The sequence below is a fragment of the Sapajus apella genome, unplaced genomic scaffold, assembly GCF_009761245.1.
Source record: "Sapajus apella isolate SASKATOON/1434 unplaced genomic scaffold, GSC_monkey_1.0 scaffold45, whole genome shotgun sequence".
NCBI lineage: Eukaryota > Metazoa > Chordata > Mammalia > Primates > Cebidae > Sapajus > Sapajus apella.
In genome coordinates, this window is record NW_022436985.1 from 11683478 (window position 1) to 11704717 (window position 21240).

The 21240-nt window shown below is 34.7% G+C and overlaps 1 protein-coding gene across 11 annotated transcripts in view; it reads left to right on the forward strand.

The window, feature by feature from the left end:
- Positions 1 to 21240, forward strand: part of MAPK10 (mitogen-activated protein kinase 10) — a 324375-nt gene that overhangs the window by 226948 nt on the left and 76187 nt on the right. For 8 of the 11 annotated variants that reach the window (XM_032239867.1, XM_032239875.1, XM_032239872.1 and 5 more), the window contains 5 exons: positions 7433 to 7562; positions 11506 to 11564; positions 12410 to 12548; positions 13246 to 13411; positions 15855 to 15926. In XM_032239867.1, the coding sequence (XP_032095758.1) occupies positions 7433 to 7562; positions 11506 to 11564; positions 12410 to 12548; positions 13246 to 13411; positions 15855 to 15926 (566 nt within the window). The remainder of the gene's footprint in view (positions 1 to 7432; positions 7563 to 11505; positions 11565 to 12409; positions 12549 to 13245; positions 13412 to 15854; positions 15927 to 21240) is intronic. The other 3 variants (XM_032239877.1, XM_032239871.1, XM_032239876.1) reach the window with 1 other exon arrangement.

Sequence of the window (21240 nt, forward strand, 5' to 3'; positions counted from 1 at the left end):
GGAGCCCCTGAGGGGATGGGCGGCCACTGTCTCACAGTTTGGAGGGACCTAGTCTTCGCTGGTAGTCCACATGAGGGGGATTCTCCCCAGCACAGTCCAACCTGCTCAGCCAAGGGGCAGCCAGTCTGCTTCTTTAAGCAGGTCCCTTATCCCAGGCCTCCTGACTGAGTGAGACGTCCCATCAGGAGTCACCAGACACCTCATACAGCATTATTCTGGCCAGCATCAGCTTGATGCCCCTCTGGGATGGAGCTTCCAGAGGAAGGAGCAGGCAGCCATCTTTGCTGTTTGGCAGCCTCCACTGGTGATACCTCCAAGGAGGGACCCAGGTGAACTGGGTCTGGAGTGGTCCACCATTAAACCACAGCAGTCTTATGGAAGTTGGGCCAGACTGTTAAAAGAAAAACAAAGAAACAGAAAGCAACAACAACCACCTCAACAAAAAAGATCCCACCAAAACCCCTTCCAACGGACAGCAGCATCAAACATCAAAGGTAGAAAAACCCATGAAGATTTGAAAGAATCAATGCAAAAATGCTGAAAACTCAAAAAGCCAGAATGCCTCTTCTCCCCCAAATGAAGGCAACACCTCTCCAGAGTGGGCACATAACTGGGCTGAGGCTGCAACAGATGAGTTAAAGAAGTAGTCTTCAAAAGGTGGGCAATAATGAACTTTGCTGCGCTAAAGGAATTTGTTCTAACCCAATTCAAAGAAGCTAAGAACCATGATAAAACATTACAGGAGCTGTTAATCAGAATAACCAGTTTAGAGAGGAACATAAATGACCTGATGGAGCTGAAAAGAACTTCACAATTTAACCACCAGTATCACTAGCCAAATAGACCAAGCAGAGGAAAGGATCTCAGAGCTTGAAGACTATCTTGCTGAAATAAGATAGGCAGGCAAGGCTAGAGAAAAAAGAATAAAAATGAATGAACAAAACCTCTGAGAACTATGGGATTATGTAAAAAGACCAAACCTGTGACTTATTGGAGCAACTGAAAGAGAAAGGGAGAATGGAAGCAAGTTGGAAAACATACTTCCCAATGTAATTCAGGAGAACATCTCCAACCCAGTAAGACAGACCAATATTCAAATTCAGGAAATCCAAAGAACCCCAGTGAGACACTCCATGAGAAGATCAACTCCAAGACACATAATCATCAAATTCTCCAAGGTCAAAATGAAGGAAAAAATCTTAAGGTCAGCCAAAGAGAACGGCCAGATCACCTACAAAGGGACACCCATCAGACTAACAACAGACCTCTCAGCAGAAACCTTACAAGCCTGAAGAAACATGCAACATTCTTAAAGAAAAGAGTTTCTAACCCAGAATTTTATATCTGGCCTTTGTAGACAAGCAAATACTGAGGGAATTTGCCACCACCAGGCCTGCCTTACAGGAACTCCTGAAGGAAGCACTAAATATGAAAAGGAAAAACCATTACCAGCCACTACAAAAATATGTTGAAGTACACTGAACAATGACGCTATATAGCAACCACATTAACAAGTCTGCAAAATAACCAGCCAGCATTATGATAACAGGATCAAATTCACACATAACAATATTAACCTTAAATGTAAATGTGCTAAATGCCCTAATTAAAAGACACAGAATGGCAAACTGGATAAAAAGATGAGACCCATCAGTGTGCTATATTCAAGAGACCAACCTCTGTGCACAGATACACATAGGCTCAAAATAAAAGGATGGAGGAAAGTTTACTAAGTAAATGGAAAGCAGGAAAAGGCTGGGGTTGCAATCCTGGTTTCTGAAAAACAGACTTTAAACCAACAAAGATCAAAGAAGGCAAAGAAGGACATTACATAATGGTAAAGGGTTTAATTCAACAAGAAGAGCTAACTATTCTCAATATATATGCACTCAATACAGGAGGACATAATTTCATAAAACAAGTTCTTGGAGACCTTCAAAGAGACTTAGACTCCTACACAATAATAGTGGGAAATTTAACAACCCGTTGTCAATATTAGACAGGTCGTCGAGACAAAAAATTGGCAAGGATATTCAGGGCTTGAACTCAGCTCTGGATCAAGTGGACCCAATAGATTTTGACAGAACTTTCCACCCCAAAACAACAGAATGTATATTCTTCTTAGTGCCATATGGCACTTACCCTAAAATTGATCACATAATTAGAAGTAAAATACTCTTCGGCAAATACAAAAGAACTGAAATCATAACAAATGGTCTTCCAGACCACAGCACAATGAAATTAGAACCCAAGATTAAGAACCCCATTCAAAACCACACAACTATGAGAAAGTTGAACAACCTGCTCCTGAATGACTCCTGAGTAAATAATGAAATTAAGGCAGAAATCAGGCAGTTCTTTGAAACCAATGAGAACAAAGAGACAACATACCAGAATCTTTGGGATGCAGCTAAAGTGGTGTTAAGAGGGAAATTTATAGCTCTAAGTGCCCACATCAAAAAGCTAGAAAGATCTTAAATTGACACCTTAACATCACAACCGAAAGAACTAGAGAACAAAGAGCAAACAAACTCCAAAGCTAGCAGAAGACAAGAGATAACCAAGCTCAGAGCAGAACTAAAGGAGATTGAGAAAAAAAAATCCATCAAAAAAATCAATGAATCAGGATCTGTTTTTTTGAAAAATTAATGAAATAGATAGACCACTAGCTAGACTAATAAAGAAGATGAGAGAGAATAATCAAATAGACACAATAAAAAATGACAAAGGAGATATCACTCCACAGAAATATGAACTACCTTCAGAGAATACTATAAACACCTCTACACAAATAAACTAGAAAATCTAGAAGAAACAGATAAATTCCTGAACACAGACGTCCTCCCAAGATTGAACCAGGAAGAAGCTGAATCTTTGAATAGACCAGTAATAAGTTCTGAAATTGAGGCAGTAATAAATAGCCTACCAACCAAAAAAAAGCCCAGATGGATTTACAGCTGAATTCTACCAGAGGGACAAAGAGGAGCTGGTACTATTTCTTCTGAAACTAGTCCAAACAATTGAAAAGGAGGGACTCCTCCCTAACTCATTTCATGAGGCCAGCATTATCCTGATACCAAAACCAGGCAGAGTTATAACCAAAAAAAGAAAACTTCAGGCCAATATCCCTCATTAACATTGATGCAAAAATCCTCAATAAGATACTGGCAAACTGAGTCCAGTAACATATTCAAAAGCTTATTCACTACAATCAAGTTGGTTTCATCCCCAGATGCAAGGCTGCTTTAACATACGCAAATCAATAAATGCAATTCATTACATCAAACAAAGCTAAAGATAAAAACCACATGATTATCTCAAAAAGGCTTTCAGTAAAATTTAACATCACTTCATGTTAAATAAAGCTCTCAATAAACTAAGTATCGAGGGAACATACCTCAAAATAATCAGAGCCATTTACAGCAAACCCACAGCCACTATCTTACTGAATGGGCAAAAGCTGGAAGCATTCCCCCTGAAAGTTAACACAAGACAAGGGTGCCCTCTCTCACCTCTCCTATTCAACATAATATTGGAAATTCTGGCCAGGACAATGATACAAGAGAAAGAAATAGAGGGTATTCAAATAAGAAGAGAGGAAATTAAATTGTCTTTGTTTGCAAATGACATAATCCTATATCTAGAAAACACCATCATCTCAGCCCAAAAGCTCCTTATGCTGATAAGTGACTTTAGCAGTTTCAGGATACAAATTTAATGTGCAAAAGTCACAAGCATTCCTATACATCATCAACAGACGAGCAGAGAGCCAGATCATGAATGAACTCCCATTCACAATTGCTACAAAGAGAATAAAATACTTAGGAATACAGCTAACAAGGGATGTGAAGGACTTCTTCAAAGAGAACTACAAATGACTGCTCAAGGAAATCAGGACACAAACAAATGAAAAAGCATTCCGTGCTCATGGATAGGGAGACCGAATATCATGAAAATGACCATAATGCCCAAAGTAATTAATAGATTCAATGTAATTCCCATTAAACTACCATGGACATTCTTCACAGAATTAGAAAAAGCTATTTAAAACTTCATATGGAACCAAAAAAGAGCCCAATAGCCAAGACAATTCTAAGCGAAAAGAGCAAAGCTGAAGACATCACACTACCTGACTTCAAACAATACTATAAGACTGCAAATAACCAAAACAGCATGGTACTGGTACCAAAAAAAAAAAAAAAAAGGATGCATAGACCAATGGAACAGAATAGAGAGCTCAGAAATAAGACTACACATCTACAATAATCTGATCTTTGATAAATCAGACAAAAACAAGCAATGGAGAGAGAGGATTTCCTATTTAATAAATGGTGCTGGGAAAACTGACTAGCCACATGCAGAAAATTGAACTGGACCTCTTCCTTACATCTTATACAAAAATTAACTCAAGATGGATTAAAGATTTAAATGTAAAACCCAAAACAATAAAAACGCTAGAAGAAAATCTAGGCAACACGATGCAGGGCATAGGCATGTGCAAAGTTTTCCTGATGAAAAGGCAAAAGCAATTGTAACAAAAGCAAAAAATGACAAATGGGATCTAATTAAACTAAAGGGTTTCTGCACGGCAAAAGAAACTATCATCAGAGCAAACAGACAACCTATAGAATAGGAGAAAACTTTTGCAATCTATCCATCTTATAAAGATCTAATATCCAGAGTCTACAAGAAACTTAAACAGATTTACAAGAAAAAAACAGAACAATCCCATTAAAAAGTAGGCAAAGGACATGAATAGACACTTCTTAAAAGAAGACATTTATGTGGCCAACAAACATGAAAAAATGCTCAACATTGCTGGTCATCAGAGAAATGCAAATCAAAACCACAATGAGATACCATCTTATGCCATTCATAATGATAATTACTAAAAAGTTAAGAAATAAAAGATGCTGGTGAGGCTGCAGATAGGAATGCTTTTACACTGTTGGTGGGAATGTAAATTAGCTTAATCATTGTGGAAGACAGTGTGGCATTCCTCAGAGACCTAGAAGCAGAAATATAATTTGACCCAGCAATCCCATTACAGGGTATATACTCAAAAAAATATAAATCATTCTGTTATCAAGATACATGCACATATATGTTCATTGAAGCACAGTAGCAAAGATGTGGAATCAACCCAAATGCCCATCAATGATAGATTGAATAAAGAAAATGTGGTACATATACACCATGAAATACTATGCAGTCATAAAAAGGAATGACATCCTGTCTTTTGCAGGGACATAGATGGAGCTGGAAGCCATTATCTTCAACAAGCTAACACAGGAACAGAAAACCAAACACTGCATGTTCTCACTTTTAAATGGGAGCTGAACAATGAGAAGACGTGGACACGGGGAGGAGAACCACACACATTGGGGTCTGTTGGGGCCAGGAAGCAGAGGAGGGAGAGCACTGGGAAAAACAGCTAATGCATGCTGGGATTAATACTCAGGTGATGGGTTGATAGGTGCAGCAAACCACCATGTCACACATTATCCTATGTAACAAACCTGCACATTCTGCACAGCAACTTAATATAAAATAAATTTTTTTTTAAAGTGAAAAAAAAAATAGTGTGGGATGTCATTATTAAAGAAATCCAGGAAAGACTTAGCTGTATTAACTATGTCAGAATAGGATTGTTGAATGAATGAGTAAAGGAATGAATGAAGGAGTTACTAGCTCTACCCTAATCTTCAGTTACACTCTATACCCAGAGTAGCAATATTTATTTAGTACAGGATCCATATTTTCAGTGCATATTGACACATGAATTTATTCAGAGAAAACTGACCAGATGGTGATGGGACTTGAAACCACATTCCAACAAGTGGTGGTAGAGGACTGGTAATATTTAATTTAAGAAAGAAAAGACTTAGGTGAAAAATGCTAAAAGCTAAGAGTTACTGAGTGTATACTCTAGGTCAGGCATTGTGTGCAGCCTTTTAATAGATTTCGTATATTATGGTTAATAACGGAAAGGAAACATTTTCTTTTGAGTTTTCCTGGAAGGCAGGACTAACAGTAGTCAGTGGAAATGGCAGAAAGATAACTCTGCTTATCAGAATGATGGCATTTCTATTCTCAAAGCTGCCCAACAAGAGAAAGAGCTGCTTGGATATAATGATTTCCATGTTTTTGGAGGTGTGCAAGCAGAGACTGGTGAAACTTTTCATGGACATATTTTAGAGAGGAATGATTATTAAATGGAGGTATAGACCAGGTGAACTCTAAGACTTTTTCAACCTTATTTTGTGAATCTATCATTGTCTTACAGTACAGCAATTCCATTTTTGGCTCCTAGTTCTGTGGCATGAGCCTTCAATGGTCAATGTTACTTCTAATTTGGTAGTTCAGTTGTAGTGGGTTCTGGTTTTGCATTTCCCCCTGGCAACTAAGACGAAACCCAACAGAACTCAAAGTCTCAGGGATGGGGCACAGATATTTTGTGAGTCCACCATTAAGTATAATGGCAAAAAGGGCCTCTCTCATTTTCTCATTTCATCTCTAAACTCATGTACTATTCATATGAGAGAAATAGCACCAAATATTTAGATTGCTTTTTCAAAGCATTATAAATTTTTATTCTTGGTTTGAAAGCTTCACATGTGAATAGCATTTATTTTTGTCTTTGTATTTAAATGCAGTTATTTATGTTTCTAAAACTCCCTCTGATTGCATTTCTTATTTTGAGCTTTGTTATTGTTAGAGCGCACTGTGATCATCCACCCACCTGTGCTTTTATGGCAATTAACATCACACCTTAAAAATTGGTTCTTAGTTGGGTGCCATGGTATGTGGCTTTAGTCCCAGCTACTAGGGAGGCTGAGGCAGGAGGTTAGCTTGAGCTCAGGAGTTCAAGACCAGCCTGGGGAACATAGTGAGACTCTGTTTCTAAAAAACAAAAACAAACAAACAAAACACCTGGTTCTTATGAATGGGTAAATAAAACATATTCATTTAAAACAACCAAAGAACAATGAAGTTTTATAGATATAAAAAATTAAATATCATATATTAACAGATGAGAAATTCAAGCTCAGAGAGATTAAATGATTTGTCATAGTCACATGGCTAGTGGGAAATTTGAATTATTGTCTTACTTCTTTTTTCCACCCACTTAATGATGCAATTATGTGCTATATTCTTAGTAAGATCTTTTTCTTCTCCTTTGCCCTCTTCTCCTCCTTCTCCCCTTCTGCTTCCCTTTCTTCAACTCTTCTTCATCCTCCTAGCATGTAGAATATTCTTATACCAGTTACTCATATCTTTACTTACAGCCTGATTGGCATGTGACCAGCACAGACAGTATCTGAGTAAGGTTCCAAAATAGTCTTTTCTTTACCTGTATCCTTAGTCAGGTAGGCAAGAGTTCTAAGGAATCTTGTGTTCTTAATTCTGAGTTGCTTTTGGATCTCTGCAGTGCCGCGTATGATGCTGTCCTTGACAGAAATGTGGCTATTAAGAAGCTCAGCAGACCCTTTCAGAACCAAACACATGCCAAGAGAGCATACCGGGAGCTGGTCCTCATGAAGTGTGTGAACCATAAAAACGTGAGTTTTGTTATTTTTAAATTTCTGGCAATGGGAGTTTGTGAGACTGGAAAAAGAAATCTGTACTTGAGTAAGAAAGGCTTTCTTTCCTTTGCTATTTCTGCCTCTTAAGATTGTTTATCCTGCCAATATGCTACATTTGATTTCCTTGTCCTCATGGTAGCTTTCTGCTTAAAAATCACCTAACAACCATATGAGGTGGAAGTGATGAATTTTATAAAATTTCCCTAGTTAGAAAATTTACCATATTTGGTTATCTTGCTCCAAATTGAGAGTTTCATGCATTCCAAAAAAGAAGCAAGAGAAGCAAAACCAAAAAAATAAAATAAAATAAAATAAAAAATAAAAAACCTACAAAGCACCATGCTACATTTCTTTATAATTTAGATTTAATTGCTAACATTTGAGTTTTATTCATGTTACCTCCTTTTTGTTTCAACTGTAGTCTAGTAGTGGCCTCCAATTGTTCAGTGAATCCACTTTGTGTTGGCATTGTTTATTTCAGGGCTGGGCAAATATGCAAGCACATATTTGTAAAGCACTTGAGAACAGGATCAAGAGTTTTTTCTCATCGGAACTCAGCTGGGTAGACCATTAAAGGACTTTTTACACTTCAGAATCTAGGCTCCTTCAATCACAGGCTGAGACCAGTAGAATTCTTTCTGTGCTCCACTTCTTAGTAAAGATAAATAGGGGATAATTCATTATTTTAAGGAAAATGTTTATTAATAAATAAGTTATAATAAATATATTGAATATACTTTACATATAAATACATAATAATAAATTATGAATTATTATAAATAAAATTTTATTTTCTTAAAAATCAAAAAAAATTTTATTGTAAGTAAAATCATTATAAAGTATAATAGCTATAATAACTTCCTACAAAGTTCTCACATTACCAGTGTGGTTTTATAAACCATGGATCTTGTCCTAGTGCTAGCCATCTACCAGTGGCACTGAGAAGACACAAATGTATTAGTATTAAGTTGAAAGATATTTGGAAGGCAAATATGCAGATTCAGGCCCCATGACAGTATTTCTCTTTTCCTCTATTACTCTACCCTGATGATTTTTAAATTCGGTCTTTTGACATGTATGTGCTGAATGAATAAAATGTGCCAGGCACAGATCTAGATGGTCTGGATGTTGACACAACAGTGAAAAAAACAGACAAATCCCCATCCATGTGGAGCTGATGCTCTATTGGCAAGAACAAGGAGATCCACAATAAGATAGGTCAATATGTAAAATGTCAGGTGAAGGTAAGTTCTATTAAGTATAGCAAAGCAAAGCAAAGCAAAGAAGGAAGATTTTAAAATGCTGGTCAGTGTTGGTGGGGTAGGTTTGCCCTTTAAATAGGCTGAGCAGCAAAGACCTCACTAAGAAATGGAAATTTTATGAACTGCACACCCACAATTAATATGGCCATGCAACAAACATGAGACTTCTAGAAAGGAATACAGAAATAATAGAAAGAGTTATATACTAAAGTAATTTGTTCTTTCAGTATGTTAAATAAAGGTAAGGGCAAGATTAGCCACATGATCGATACAAGACATTCTGTTATACCAGGGAGGATGGAACATAACATGGGCAATGGAAAATGAATGGATACAAGCAATGGAAAACTTTCCATGCAATTAATTCATCCTCATTCCAGACCCTGTAATGCAATACAGTGTGGAGAAATGCCCACTTACTTGGCCAGTTTGAGAGAATAATACTTCCCATTCTAGACTGAAATGTTGAGGTCTCATATTTAGGAAGCCTAAAAAAGAGTTCCAGATTGCAGTGATAGTTTATAAATAGCATCCCACCTGCTACCTTCCTTTTATTTGTGTATGGATGTATGTAGAAGTCTACATAAACACATTTCTGGAATGTTTTATGAAAAGGAAATTCACTTGCAACCAAGTGTAAATTCCACGTTAATAAGAATATAGAACTCTTAATACTGTGGAAAGCAAAGGAAGGGTAAAGTAATCCCATTAATCTTTAATAATAGTGAGGAAAATCTGTTTAGAAAATACTTCTTTATGGTGTTAGTTTGATCCCGTTATCTGTATTTCTTATCAGCTGAAAATTAGATTAGAATTCTTATTTTAAAAAAAGAAAATAAATATTCAATTCTAGGAACTAGTGATTGTGAGGCCTGACAAGCATGGATTCACATCTGTGTGTCTCAAGGTGATAGGATAAAAGAACTTAGATTCCTATCTGGAAACTGTTGAATTAAAATGGAAATAGCTGTGATAATCTCCTACAGATGCATGTTTTAAATTGGCTATTGGTAGGAATTAGAATTTATAAGAGAGCAAAGGAAGGATAGAGGATAAATTCTCAAAGGGTAAAAAGTGAGAAATCAAGGTCATAGGAAACGGGAAAATAAGAACCTACAGTAGGGAATAGATCTTGAAAAATTATGTTTTAGGATGATAAATCTTGATTTATTTAAAATTATAATGCTATTTTCTAGGTTTTTTTTAGATTATCTAGATTATTTGTTCACCAGATGATCTGGGTTAGCGTTTTTCCATTTTCAAGGAGTGTTCATGTGAATGTTTGTGTGGGTGTAATGTGTGCTCTATACACAGTCTTCAATGTTTTTGTTTGAACAAATATCAAAATGAAATAAATTACTGTATAAAATTGATAAAGTCCTAGAGAAATGGACCCACTGTAGATGTTCCAATGAAAGATGGACTTCATAGGCATTTTCAACACTCACTGGCACTGAGATGCTATGAGAATACACAATAACATGGCCCTTTAATAGCAAGTTTTAAAGATAATTTTAAAATAATTATATTTCTGTATGAATATTCCACACTACAAGTTTGCTTTAGAAGAGATAGTCTTGTTTTATTTTTAAATGTGGAATGCTTCACGAATTTGCATGTTACTATATTACAACTATTGCTATAAATATGTATACTAGAAAATATTGGATGGTACTGTGATTCTTTTTTGTCAATAATTTCTCAACAAGTTAAAACTACTTGAGGCATAAAACATTCCATAGAATTGAGTCAAATTTTCAGCTGTTTAAACTAATTTTGTTTTGTGTTTATTACTCTACATGTTTTTATATCATTTATAAAGTTTACTGAAATTCATTGATTGGTGATTTGAAGTACTTGACCTTGTACTTATCCAGTTTTTATAAAATAGTTGCAACTATATTGTGAATATAAGATTGTTATCTTTATGTTTTTATTTTCATTTCCTACTGGTATGTTAGTACAGAATATTTAGTCGAAAGCCCATTTTGAGTTATTGATGTATGCAATCTATTTGGAAATGTGACAAAGTGTTTTTACAAAATTTGCTTATGCTAGAAGGTAAATTTCTTTACTAGCTAATATATAAAATAAAGCAGGAAACAAAAAACTTCTAACTGAATTTACATAACTTTTAAATAATTTTCTGCTAAATTCATCATTGATATCTTCTAGAATGCATCTTTCCCCACACATATTATTGGAGCATTAGTTTAAGTAATATTTGAATGTGAGGTAGAAGTAAAAAAAAGAAGTACCAACACAAAAAATCATGAAGAAGAACACCAGTTTGTTCATCTGGAGAAGTATCCCACGGCTAGGTCTCATTGAGTGTTTTCCTGCCATCTCTCTTCTCACATAGCATTTCTTTTTTTGTTGTTTCATCCCACAAAGGCCTATATTCTGCCACGAGGAATCACACTTGAAAGCATTGTAACAATTATGCATCTCTCTGACTCTTCTGCTCAAGAATTGAGCTTTTTAGCTTCATTATTAACTTTAAGACAGATCATCTATGAGACAGCTCCAGAAATTTTTCCAGCTTCTCTATTTTCACCATAGCAGTAGTGACTTTGAGTTGAAGTAAAATTTTAAAATAATACATTCTCTCCCTTTTTTCTTTCTCTCTTTCCTCTGCCCCTTCCACTCTCTTTCAGATCATTAGTTTATTAAATGTCTTCACACCCCAGAAAACGCTGGAGGAGTTCCAAGATGTGTAAGTAACAAAACTCAAAACTCCTGAAGGAAGAGATAGCACAACACTCAAACAGTCCAAGGGAAGATCACACACACACACACACACACACACACAGAGAGAGAGAGAAAGAGAGAGAGAGTTGAAATCCTTGTACTGATCAAAAAGAGGTAAGAGGTGGCAGTAAATGAAAGGGGTCCATTGATAGGTAGAGGAGATTGGTGTTATTTACTGGAAAGATATCCTGCCTCCTTTTGGCCTTGTGGCTTTATATACTTAGTTGTTCCATGCTCTTGGTCAATCAGGTAAGGCTTATTTATTTATGATTATTAATAGTTTCCATGAACTTTCTACAATGAGTTAATTCACCTGAAGAAATAGTAATAAAAGGGACATGAAAATTATCTTTACTCTTTTGATTTTTGTAGTGCCATTGATTTTGTGCAAAGGGTCTAACCAGAAGTGACAACAGATGGAGGAGAGGAAGTGGTTCCCTAGCACCTTGTGTTTAATGCAGATGCATTGAATTTAATGGAAGAGGCTGTCTTGAATTTTTTTCTTATTTGTAATTATAGTACTCAAGAAATAGTTGAGGGAATGCAAGGGAAAGTGAGAGCAAAATTAAGGTAAAAAATCTATGGGGACGAACCACACACTAATAAATGCTGCTTCTACTAGCAACCTTATGGTAGGGTTCCTGTAGCTAACACACATGCAATACCTGGAAATTTTCATATTCTTGATTCTGTCAAAGTCAGAGCTAGGAAGTTCAGAGGACGTACAGAGTTAGGAGAGAATTCTGACTAAATCAAAGGACTTCATCGATCTTGTGATCTGGAACTAACATTGTGGATTTACTCTTCTAGTTATTTAGTAATGGAACTGATGGATGCCAACTTATGTCAAGTGATCCAGATGGAATTAGACCACGAGCGAATGTCTTACCTGCTGTACCAAATGTTGTGTGGCATTAAGCACCTCCACTCTGCTGGAATTATTCACAGGGTAAGAATACCTTCTCTAGGATTACAATGAAAATGCTTTAAGAGAAGAGGAAGAGTAACTGTAGATTATTTTCTTTATACAGGGGTATTGGTCAAACATAATATACTTCCTCATTTATTTGATACTAAAATTAGTACCTAGTTCACTAGTTGTAGAAGAAAATTCTAGTTATATTGAGGTTGAGTTTGTTGAATGTTATGTTTCGGCTCATTGAGACCGTTTCTTAGAAGCCTTATGCTTTCAGCTCCTTGATTGGCAGAGGTCATACTTACAACTGAAATAAGCCAATTCATTTCCATAGTTGTTTCTGGTAGCATAAACACAGCTGCCCTGATCTCCTCTTCTGTCAGGCCTAGAAATGATATATAAGTTGATTTATATTGTCCTAAGGAGAAACCTAACAGAAGACAGTAAATGATATTTTTTTTTCTAAAACCTCTTCCCAAGATTAGTGTAAATTGTGTAAATGATAATACAATTCCTTTCTGGGTTTGAAAATCTTTCCGGGGATTTTTTTAAATCCAAAAACTAATAGTTAACTTATTTGTAGCAGTAAGCATTTGCCTTATCTAGGGCTCTGTAGGCAAGGGGGACCTCATCAATGCTACTGCAAGATGGCTATATTGATTGAGTCAATGAAAATAACATGTTTCACTTGATGCTGGCTTTTAATTTTTTCCCTTATCCCTGTTGTTAGGATTTAAAACCAAGTAACATTGTAGTCAAGTCTGATTGCACATTGAAAATCCTGGACTTTGGACTGGCCAGGACAGCAGGCACAAGCTTCATGATGACTCCATATGTGGTGACACGTTATTACAGAGCCCCCGAGGTCATCCTGGGGATGGGCTACAAGGAGAACGGTAGGGATGCTTCTGAAGAGCAGCATCAAAACGATGAATAAAACGAGTATACATTTTAGATAGCCAAGGGGAATGTTCTCATTCATATACAGGCTTTTATAAAGTAGGCTGCCAGATAGCATATTCAGGTTTTTTTTTTTTTTTTTGAATACTACTGGTAAGAATCACTCATTAAAAATGTGAAGGGTGTTATTGAGAAGTCAGCTTTGCTAGAAAAGCACTAAATGATAATAGTGAAAAAGAATTCTAAATGGAGTCTGATTAAACAGTCAAGTGGATACTGATTGGCACACATGCCTAGATATTGAGAAAAATTGCTATTTGGGTTGCAGCTCAGCTGAGCATAAGTGTGAAAGCAGGAAGGAATCTACCACATTTAGCCATTTGGCTTTTATGTTGTGTCTCAGATTGATGGCTCTAGTTCTAGAAAAAGACAAGCAAAAAAGATGCCACAAATCCTTGGAGTGAAAATCTTCACAGACAACTTTGAAATAATCCAAATTATTCAAATTGAATAAGAATTTCTGTAATACTTTAAGCTTCTCTGTAAGAAATATTTAGAGTAGCAATTGCCTGTAAATCTTCATATATTCCAAAAATCGTAAAAAAGGAAAATGTCAAATTTGACACTACTGCTTTCATAAAGAAAATCTAATATTCATGAACACTTTAGAATGAAGGTATGGAAAGAATCTTAAAAATATATTACAATTGACTGTTGTTGATTAAAACAAAGGATTTATTAAATACGTGTTAGAAACCATTGCAATGTATTATTTTGATGACAATATATCTTACAAGTAATGTACCGTATTGAAAAATATATTCAATACACTTAGGAATTAAAATAGTTTTAAATTAGCATTGTATATGTATTCAATGTACCTTTCATATTTATTTTTATATTCTATTTAGTTTTTAAGTCTATTTTTATAAATTCTATAAAAATAATCAGTGTATTTTTATGTACAGGTGCTACAGGGTACTTTAATGAAAATTCCCTGGCCACTGAAGTTTACAGAAACTTCTTTGTATACTCTTAGATTAGAAGACAGAGAATGTATATATGCATTTATATAGACGAAGTTAAAAAGTCAGCTCTTATAAAGGTCAGGTTCACCCTGGTGGGCAATGTTGGAGTTCTGGTACCTTTTGACTCAGAAGAGATCAATCTAGCCCTCCTCACAAGGCAATACCACATCTAATTTATTCAGAAAAGAAGACATTTTTATACTTTCTTTGCAAGTTATTTTTAAAAAGTCAAAGGAGAAACAAAGTCAAGAATCAAGAATGTACAGGAGACTGGGTGGGGTGGGGGGGTCAGAATTTGCCTATTTGGGCTTTTCAGATCTTGGTACTACAGACAGTTGGTATTAAAATCCCTTTCCCTTCCCTCACTAGAAGAAATTGCAAGTTGCTGCCTTAGGTTTTTGACTTCTCTAAGTCCACGGAGAAGGGCTGCCTGGCACCCTGGTGCTGCCCTCCCACCAATAGGGGGAAGGTTATCATGCAGAAAAACCTGCTTGCTCCCACATCAGGCATGCCCTGCTGTCCCCTGCACCTAGCCCCACCTACCTTCCCCATGGAGCAAAGGTTCCCTTTGTCTATAATACAAAGCAAGTTGGAAGGGGGTAAATATTGATAAGACAAGGCAAAGGCAAAGCATGTTTTCCTAACAAGTATGACAATTTAGAAATAAATATATGTACATAACAATTTTTAACACCTTTAATACTTTTTTCACTTTCCTTCCAGATGACTCCTTTATACATATGCTAATTCATCATATGTCTTTTTTCTTGAAATATTTCAAACAGAAACTAAAACTGATGTTTATTTACAAGGAAAAACTTCTGAAGGAAAAGCTAAGTCCCAAATATGCGGAATTCCAATTCTTTTGCCTCTAAACCATAGTTCCAGCCATTTCCTGGTTTCTTGGATTTGGTTGAATTTATCCTGTTTTGCCCTCCCCCCGCCACCAAAAAAAAAAAGGTGGTCTCTTGTTGCCCTATTCTCTGTAACTGAATGAAATAGAAAATGAAAATAGCCACCCCTACAGGTTAATATTGTTTTCTCTACATCCAGCAAATGACCCAGAAAACCCTTTGGTGGCTTTTAGCTGTCACCTACTTGCCATGGAACCTTCGGTTTAACTATTGTTTTCCCTGTCACCAATGTCACCACGTTGTGGTACAATTGAGAGGCAATGTAAGGCACCCACAAAGTAATGGTTTTTTAAACATTAATTTGAGTTCTCATACTAGACACTGTTTATGTAATAGCATAGTGCTGGTTTTAATTCACCTTTTGGCCAACTTTTGGTGGGAGGTGAAAATTGTACTTTTAATCAAACTGTTCTTTTTCCTCCTCCTTCAGAAGTCAATTATCTTAGTTAACTTTACTTTCCTTCCTTTTCTTCACTACCCTCTCTCTCCTGTTCTAGTGGATATATGGTCTGTGGGATGCATTATGGGAGAAATGGTTCGCCACAAAATCCTCTTTCCAGGAAGGGACTGTATCCTTGTACCTTTTGCTACAGCTTTACCTGTTTTGTTCTCTCTCCCTTTTAAAAACATAATGATTTTACCAGGAGAGTAAAGATAGAAGCAAAAAGTTGGGTAAGTGGTGTTATTGTAATGAAAAAAAGTGATGATTTCTATAATCTGACCAGTACTCAAGACTACCTACCAGAATGATTTCTTTAAATTAAATTTCAATGGGCTTTTTTCTTCTAAAATTACTTTCTTGCCTGCAACTAAAACTAGAAATGCTACTTTTCCTTAATAACAGAGGCCACCAGATCCCTAATGATTAAAATATATTTACCTTTATAACTAGCAAAATAAGTCATTTTTGTCTATAATATTTGCAAGTCATTTTCCATCTCCTTTCTAAAACTAGTTTGTACTTCTACAATATTTAGGCATAAAATTTCTCTCCTTGCTGACATTCTAAGCTTCTGTCTATGGCTTCACTGATTTAAATTACTCTTAACACTAAATCAAATCTTTAACAGGTCAATATAACATATCCTCCTCAAAATATGCACTTCCACATTTAAAAACTGTAATTATTGTTCAAGTTGCTGGTGGTCAGGTGAACTTAAAATAGACTTATCTCACTTGACTTGGAGATGTGACATACACATAGATACTTGTTTTCCCAAATAAATTTATAATTTCATAAAGCAATTTTGATTTAAGTTCTATTGAGTCCTACAATAGAGTCCATCAGAAATTTTCTCTAGAGCTATCTATGATTTGGAATTATCAAATGAGCTGAAACATTCTTAAATGGCCAAAAGTTCACTCTGTAAAGGTACAGATATGTGTTTATAATATACAGATAATAAAGTTTACATATAATAGTAGAATATACTTTTAAAAATACAAAAATACCTTACTACAAATACTAGCGCAAATCTAAGTACAACCATAATTGACAATTTCAACAATTATAAGCTGGGATTGAATTTAGTGTATTTATTACATATGGATGTTTTGGAAATTAGCACTAACCACGTGACCCATAACTCTATTAACCATTCTATTTGATTGATAAGAAAGTGTATTAAGGAATCCTTTTATTATTTAAGAAAGGTTATGATTTTTATTATTTAAAAAGTCAAATACAAAAAACAAAACAAAACAAAAACCTGACTCAAGAAGAAATGGATACCATAATAAGCTTTATTTAGGTAGGCATTTATTCATTCTGCTGGTTGTTAATGAGATAGTCTCTAAATTCCACTAGTAATGTAAGAGTAATGACATATTCTAGAACCGCACTGTCCAGTAGGTACATGTGGGTATTCAGCACTTGAAATTATAGCTAGTTGAAATTGAAATGTGTTTTGTTGTTAAATGCATAGCAGATTTTGAATATATTTCTAAAAATATATAAAATATATGATTAATAATCATATAGATTGTGTTAAGGTGATAGCATTTATAAATATATTGGGTTAAATATATATGTTGTTAAAATTAAACTCAGCTGTTTCATTCTTTTTAATATGGAAATTAAACTTAAAACTACGTATATGATTGGCATATGTGACTGTCATTTTTCTGTTAGACAGTGCTGCTCTAGAACATGAGAAAACTACATGGCAACTATTTATTTATAACCAATCTTAAAGTCTTGAATCTCTGTTTGCTCCATGTTCCTTTCCTGTCTATAGTGTGAAGTCTCATTTTCATCATTAAATTTGATATGGCTACTTAGGAAAATTCATTTCACTTTAAATTACATATCTATAGTTTGGGGATCAATTATATACCTACCATAGTTTATCTGAACAATGTTATAATGCACATTCATATTTAAATGTGCTGACTTTATTCAAAAGTAGGAATTGTTTTCTTTTTGCTTTTGCCTTTGGTGTATAATACATTTTAGATGAAAAAGGAACCTCTCAATTCTCAGGGTGAAGTTGCACAGCCACATCTTTGCAATGCGCTTGTCAGTGGAAAGCAAAAAGCCACAGACTTTCTCATTTCCATGTGACTTTTTGTTACATGTCACTTGATTTCATGTAGCGAGGTTGTTCTCTGAGATCTTATTTAGCTCTTCAGGCATTTATGAGGATTGCTTTTCTTCTATTTTGATAGTATTAAATTTAAAAGCCAATAAAATGAGAAAAAAGTGAAAAGTTTTAAACTTAATCTAACCCTTCAGAAAAGCAAGCAAACAAACAAGCAAATAAAACAGCACCATGTTGGATAATTCTATTTTCTATTAGAAATTGTTCTCTTCGAAGCCCCCGCTTTTTTATCCTAGTTTGTTTTGGAAACATTTTTTTAGAGCTGAAATTAAATTGTGTGAAAATAAATGCATAACATTTAGATCCTTGATATGTATGAAACTAAACATTTAAATAATCTTTATTATAAGTAATATAGACTATAATAAAGGTTTGCAGTCTGTATTTCTTTATCTCAAGTGATTATTACATAGCATAGCAGGCTTTGATAGCCTAGTGCCATATGTGATAATGACCCTGCAAGTGGACCTAAAAGTTAAAAAATTACGTAAAGACATCTACGATGGAAAGCCTTTTGCTCAAGTTAAATTTTACTGAAGTATGAGTAAATATTTTCCAATGAAATAAGTTAGATAAAAGTTTCCTTTTTGAAAATGTTTCCATTTGAATTTAGGTTTTTAGTTCATTTTACCTATAATTAAAATTATGACTTAATTTTTAAATTAAATTTTAAAAATAAGCAAACCTATAGGAATCTCTATTAAACAATTTTGAGTGGAATTGTTTTATTAATATTTAAATGAAATTAATACCATTTTATGTACAGGGCTTCCTACCAACAATTGAGCAGTCAGATAACCTCCCAAACTGTGACTATGAGACACAAGGCTGAGGGCTGATTCAGGCTATTTATGGGCAGAAGAATCACACAATTTTAAGCATATTGAAATGAGTCTAACATTTATTGGAAGCAACATCAAAGCTAAGTATATGCTAATTGATACCTTGACTACTTCCAAGATTCTGCAGAAATTTCAAAAAACAATCAGAGGTTCTCATGACTTTCACCTAGAATTATTCAGAGTAATTTATACTAAATTACTTTGAAGCTGAAAAATAATGTGGTAATACTATCATTATAATCAACATTTTTCTTCTCTCTTCACAGAACTTTTAAACTTGAATCCTAAGCAAAAATAATAAAATGTCTTGACAAATCAGAGAATCTTATGAGATTGTCATTGATGACTGAAGTTTAACTACTTTCCCGCATTTCCACATTTTCCCACATTTCCCCTATCTTTGCATTTTGAGGAACACTATTAGGATTTCTTGGTGGTTAATAGGATCTAGATGATATCACAGGGAATTGTCTTGGTTACTAAATTAGAATATTGGCAAAGTAAACAAAATTGAACAAAATAAACAATACATATTTGCTTTTCCACCTATTAGTTTGCTAAGTAATATCCAAAGGATCACTTAATACTTATTTTTCTTGTATAAAATGTTTCTTAATTATACATACACTATCATACACTTAATTTTCACTATAGTTTTATGATTAAAACATATTTCATAGCATATATTTTGACATAATGTAGTTTATACAATATTATAATGCACATTCATATTTAAATGTATTACTAAACATTCTTAACTAAGCATTCTTCAACCCATGCTGACTTTCAAGTTAGAGGGTAGTAAACATGCCAAGTCCATTATTTTCTTTATGTAGTCCAAAGAACAGATAAATCAGTGGCTTTAGCTTCACTCAGATTTTGTTCCTTTCAGTAAAATTTACAGGAAAGCAGTTTTACAATGCTTCCTTAGAAGTTTTTTCTAAGAACTATCCAGTCACTCACTGCCTTCACCCACCCCAAACCCCAACCAGGGCATGCCATCTTCTTGATTATCAAAGGCTCCTATAGTCCCAGTATACTTCTCATGAGTCCTTTCCTCAAACCTTCTTTGAGATGCATTCTTCAACCTTATTTTTTCCATTCTACTTCAAATGGTAACACCTTCTTTGAGCAAACCCTGTGATGTTCCTTTAACTAAGTTCTTGGCCAATATTCTCTGGATATGGTAAAGTTAAAAACAGGCACACCACACTCATTTGAAAATTCTAGACCTCAAGTATATTATATCCAAAGATAACAGCTGGACTGCTAAAATAGCTCCTCGTGCCCTTCCCTCTGAAGAACAAGAAATTGCATTTAGGATGAATGGGATATACATATAACCTTGCCAGGGAGCCGAGTGATTAAAGAACAGGTAAATGGTTTCCCAAAAGTGTATTTGAAGAAATAAAGAAAACACCCTCAAATTAACTGAATGCTATATCTTTATAAGTTTAAATATGAACATTAGGAAGGATCAAAGTAAAATGAACAAAAATTTGTGGTTACAGATTGTTATATCCATCTAGCACAGAGATTTTTAAACTCTTCTTACCTCTTTGAAATAACAGTGCTTCATTCCTAATAAACTTTTGCAACTAATAACTTACTATATAGTCTAACTCTGTTTCTTGCAATTAAGATGATACAGGATTATTTAAAACAATATAAAATGTATGGCTTTAAATAAAGTTAGGATGAAAAAATGTAATAAGTATTTTTTCACATCTATAAGCAAATTGCACATAATTATATATATATATTTAAAATAAAATTATTTATTATTTGAATGTATTTAAAAGAATACATTTATTTTAAAGAATACATGTTTACCACTAGTGTGCCTGCTACTCTTCTCTTTTATTATTATTTTATGAAAATGTGAGACAGGAATCACCAGAAGGGGAGCTGGAGATTCTGAGGTTGTAAAGAAATAAAAGCAAGTTTATAATAGGTAGACTCAGGAGAAAGTCTTTTTCTGATTTCCTGGCATTACAATATTTAGTATTAAGTTTGTGAATTGTTGCTTATTTTTCTTACTTAGATTCACATGAGCAAAATATGTACATTCTTGGTTTATTTTTGTATGTCAGTATCCTTAGAATTCTATTTTTGAACTGAAGTTTAATACAACATCCTTTTGTTAAATAACTAGATATATAACTTAGTTAACTAATTTTATTTTATTATTTTTTTTTTTTTTGGGACGGAGTTTCGCTCTTGTTACCCAGGCTGGAGTGCAATGGCGCGATCTCGGCTCACCGCAACCTCCGCCTCCTGGGTTCAGGCAATTCTCCTGCCTCAGCCTCCTGAGTAGCTGGGATTACAGGCATGTGCCACCATGCCCAGCTAATTTTTTGTATTTTTAGTAGAGACGGGGTTTCACCGTGTTGACCAGGATGGTCTCGATCTCTTGACCTCGTGATCCACCCGCCTCGGCC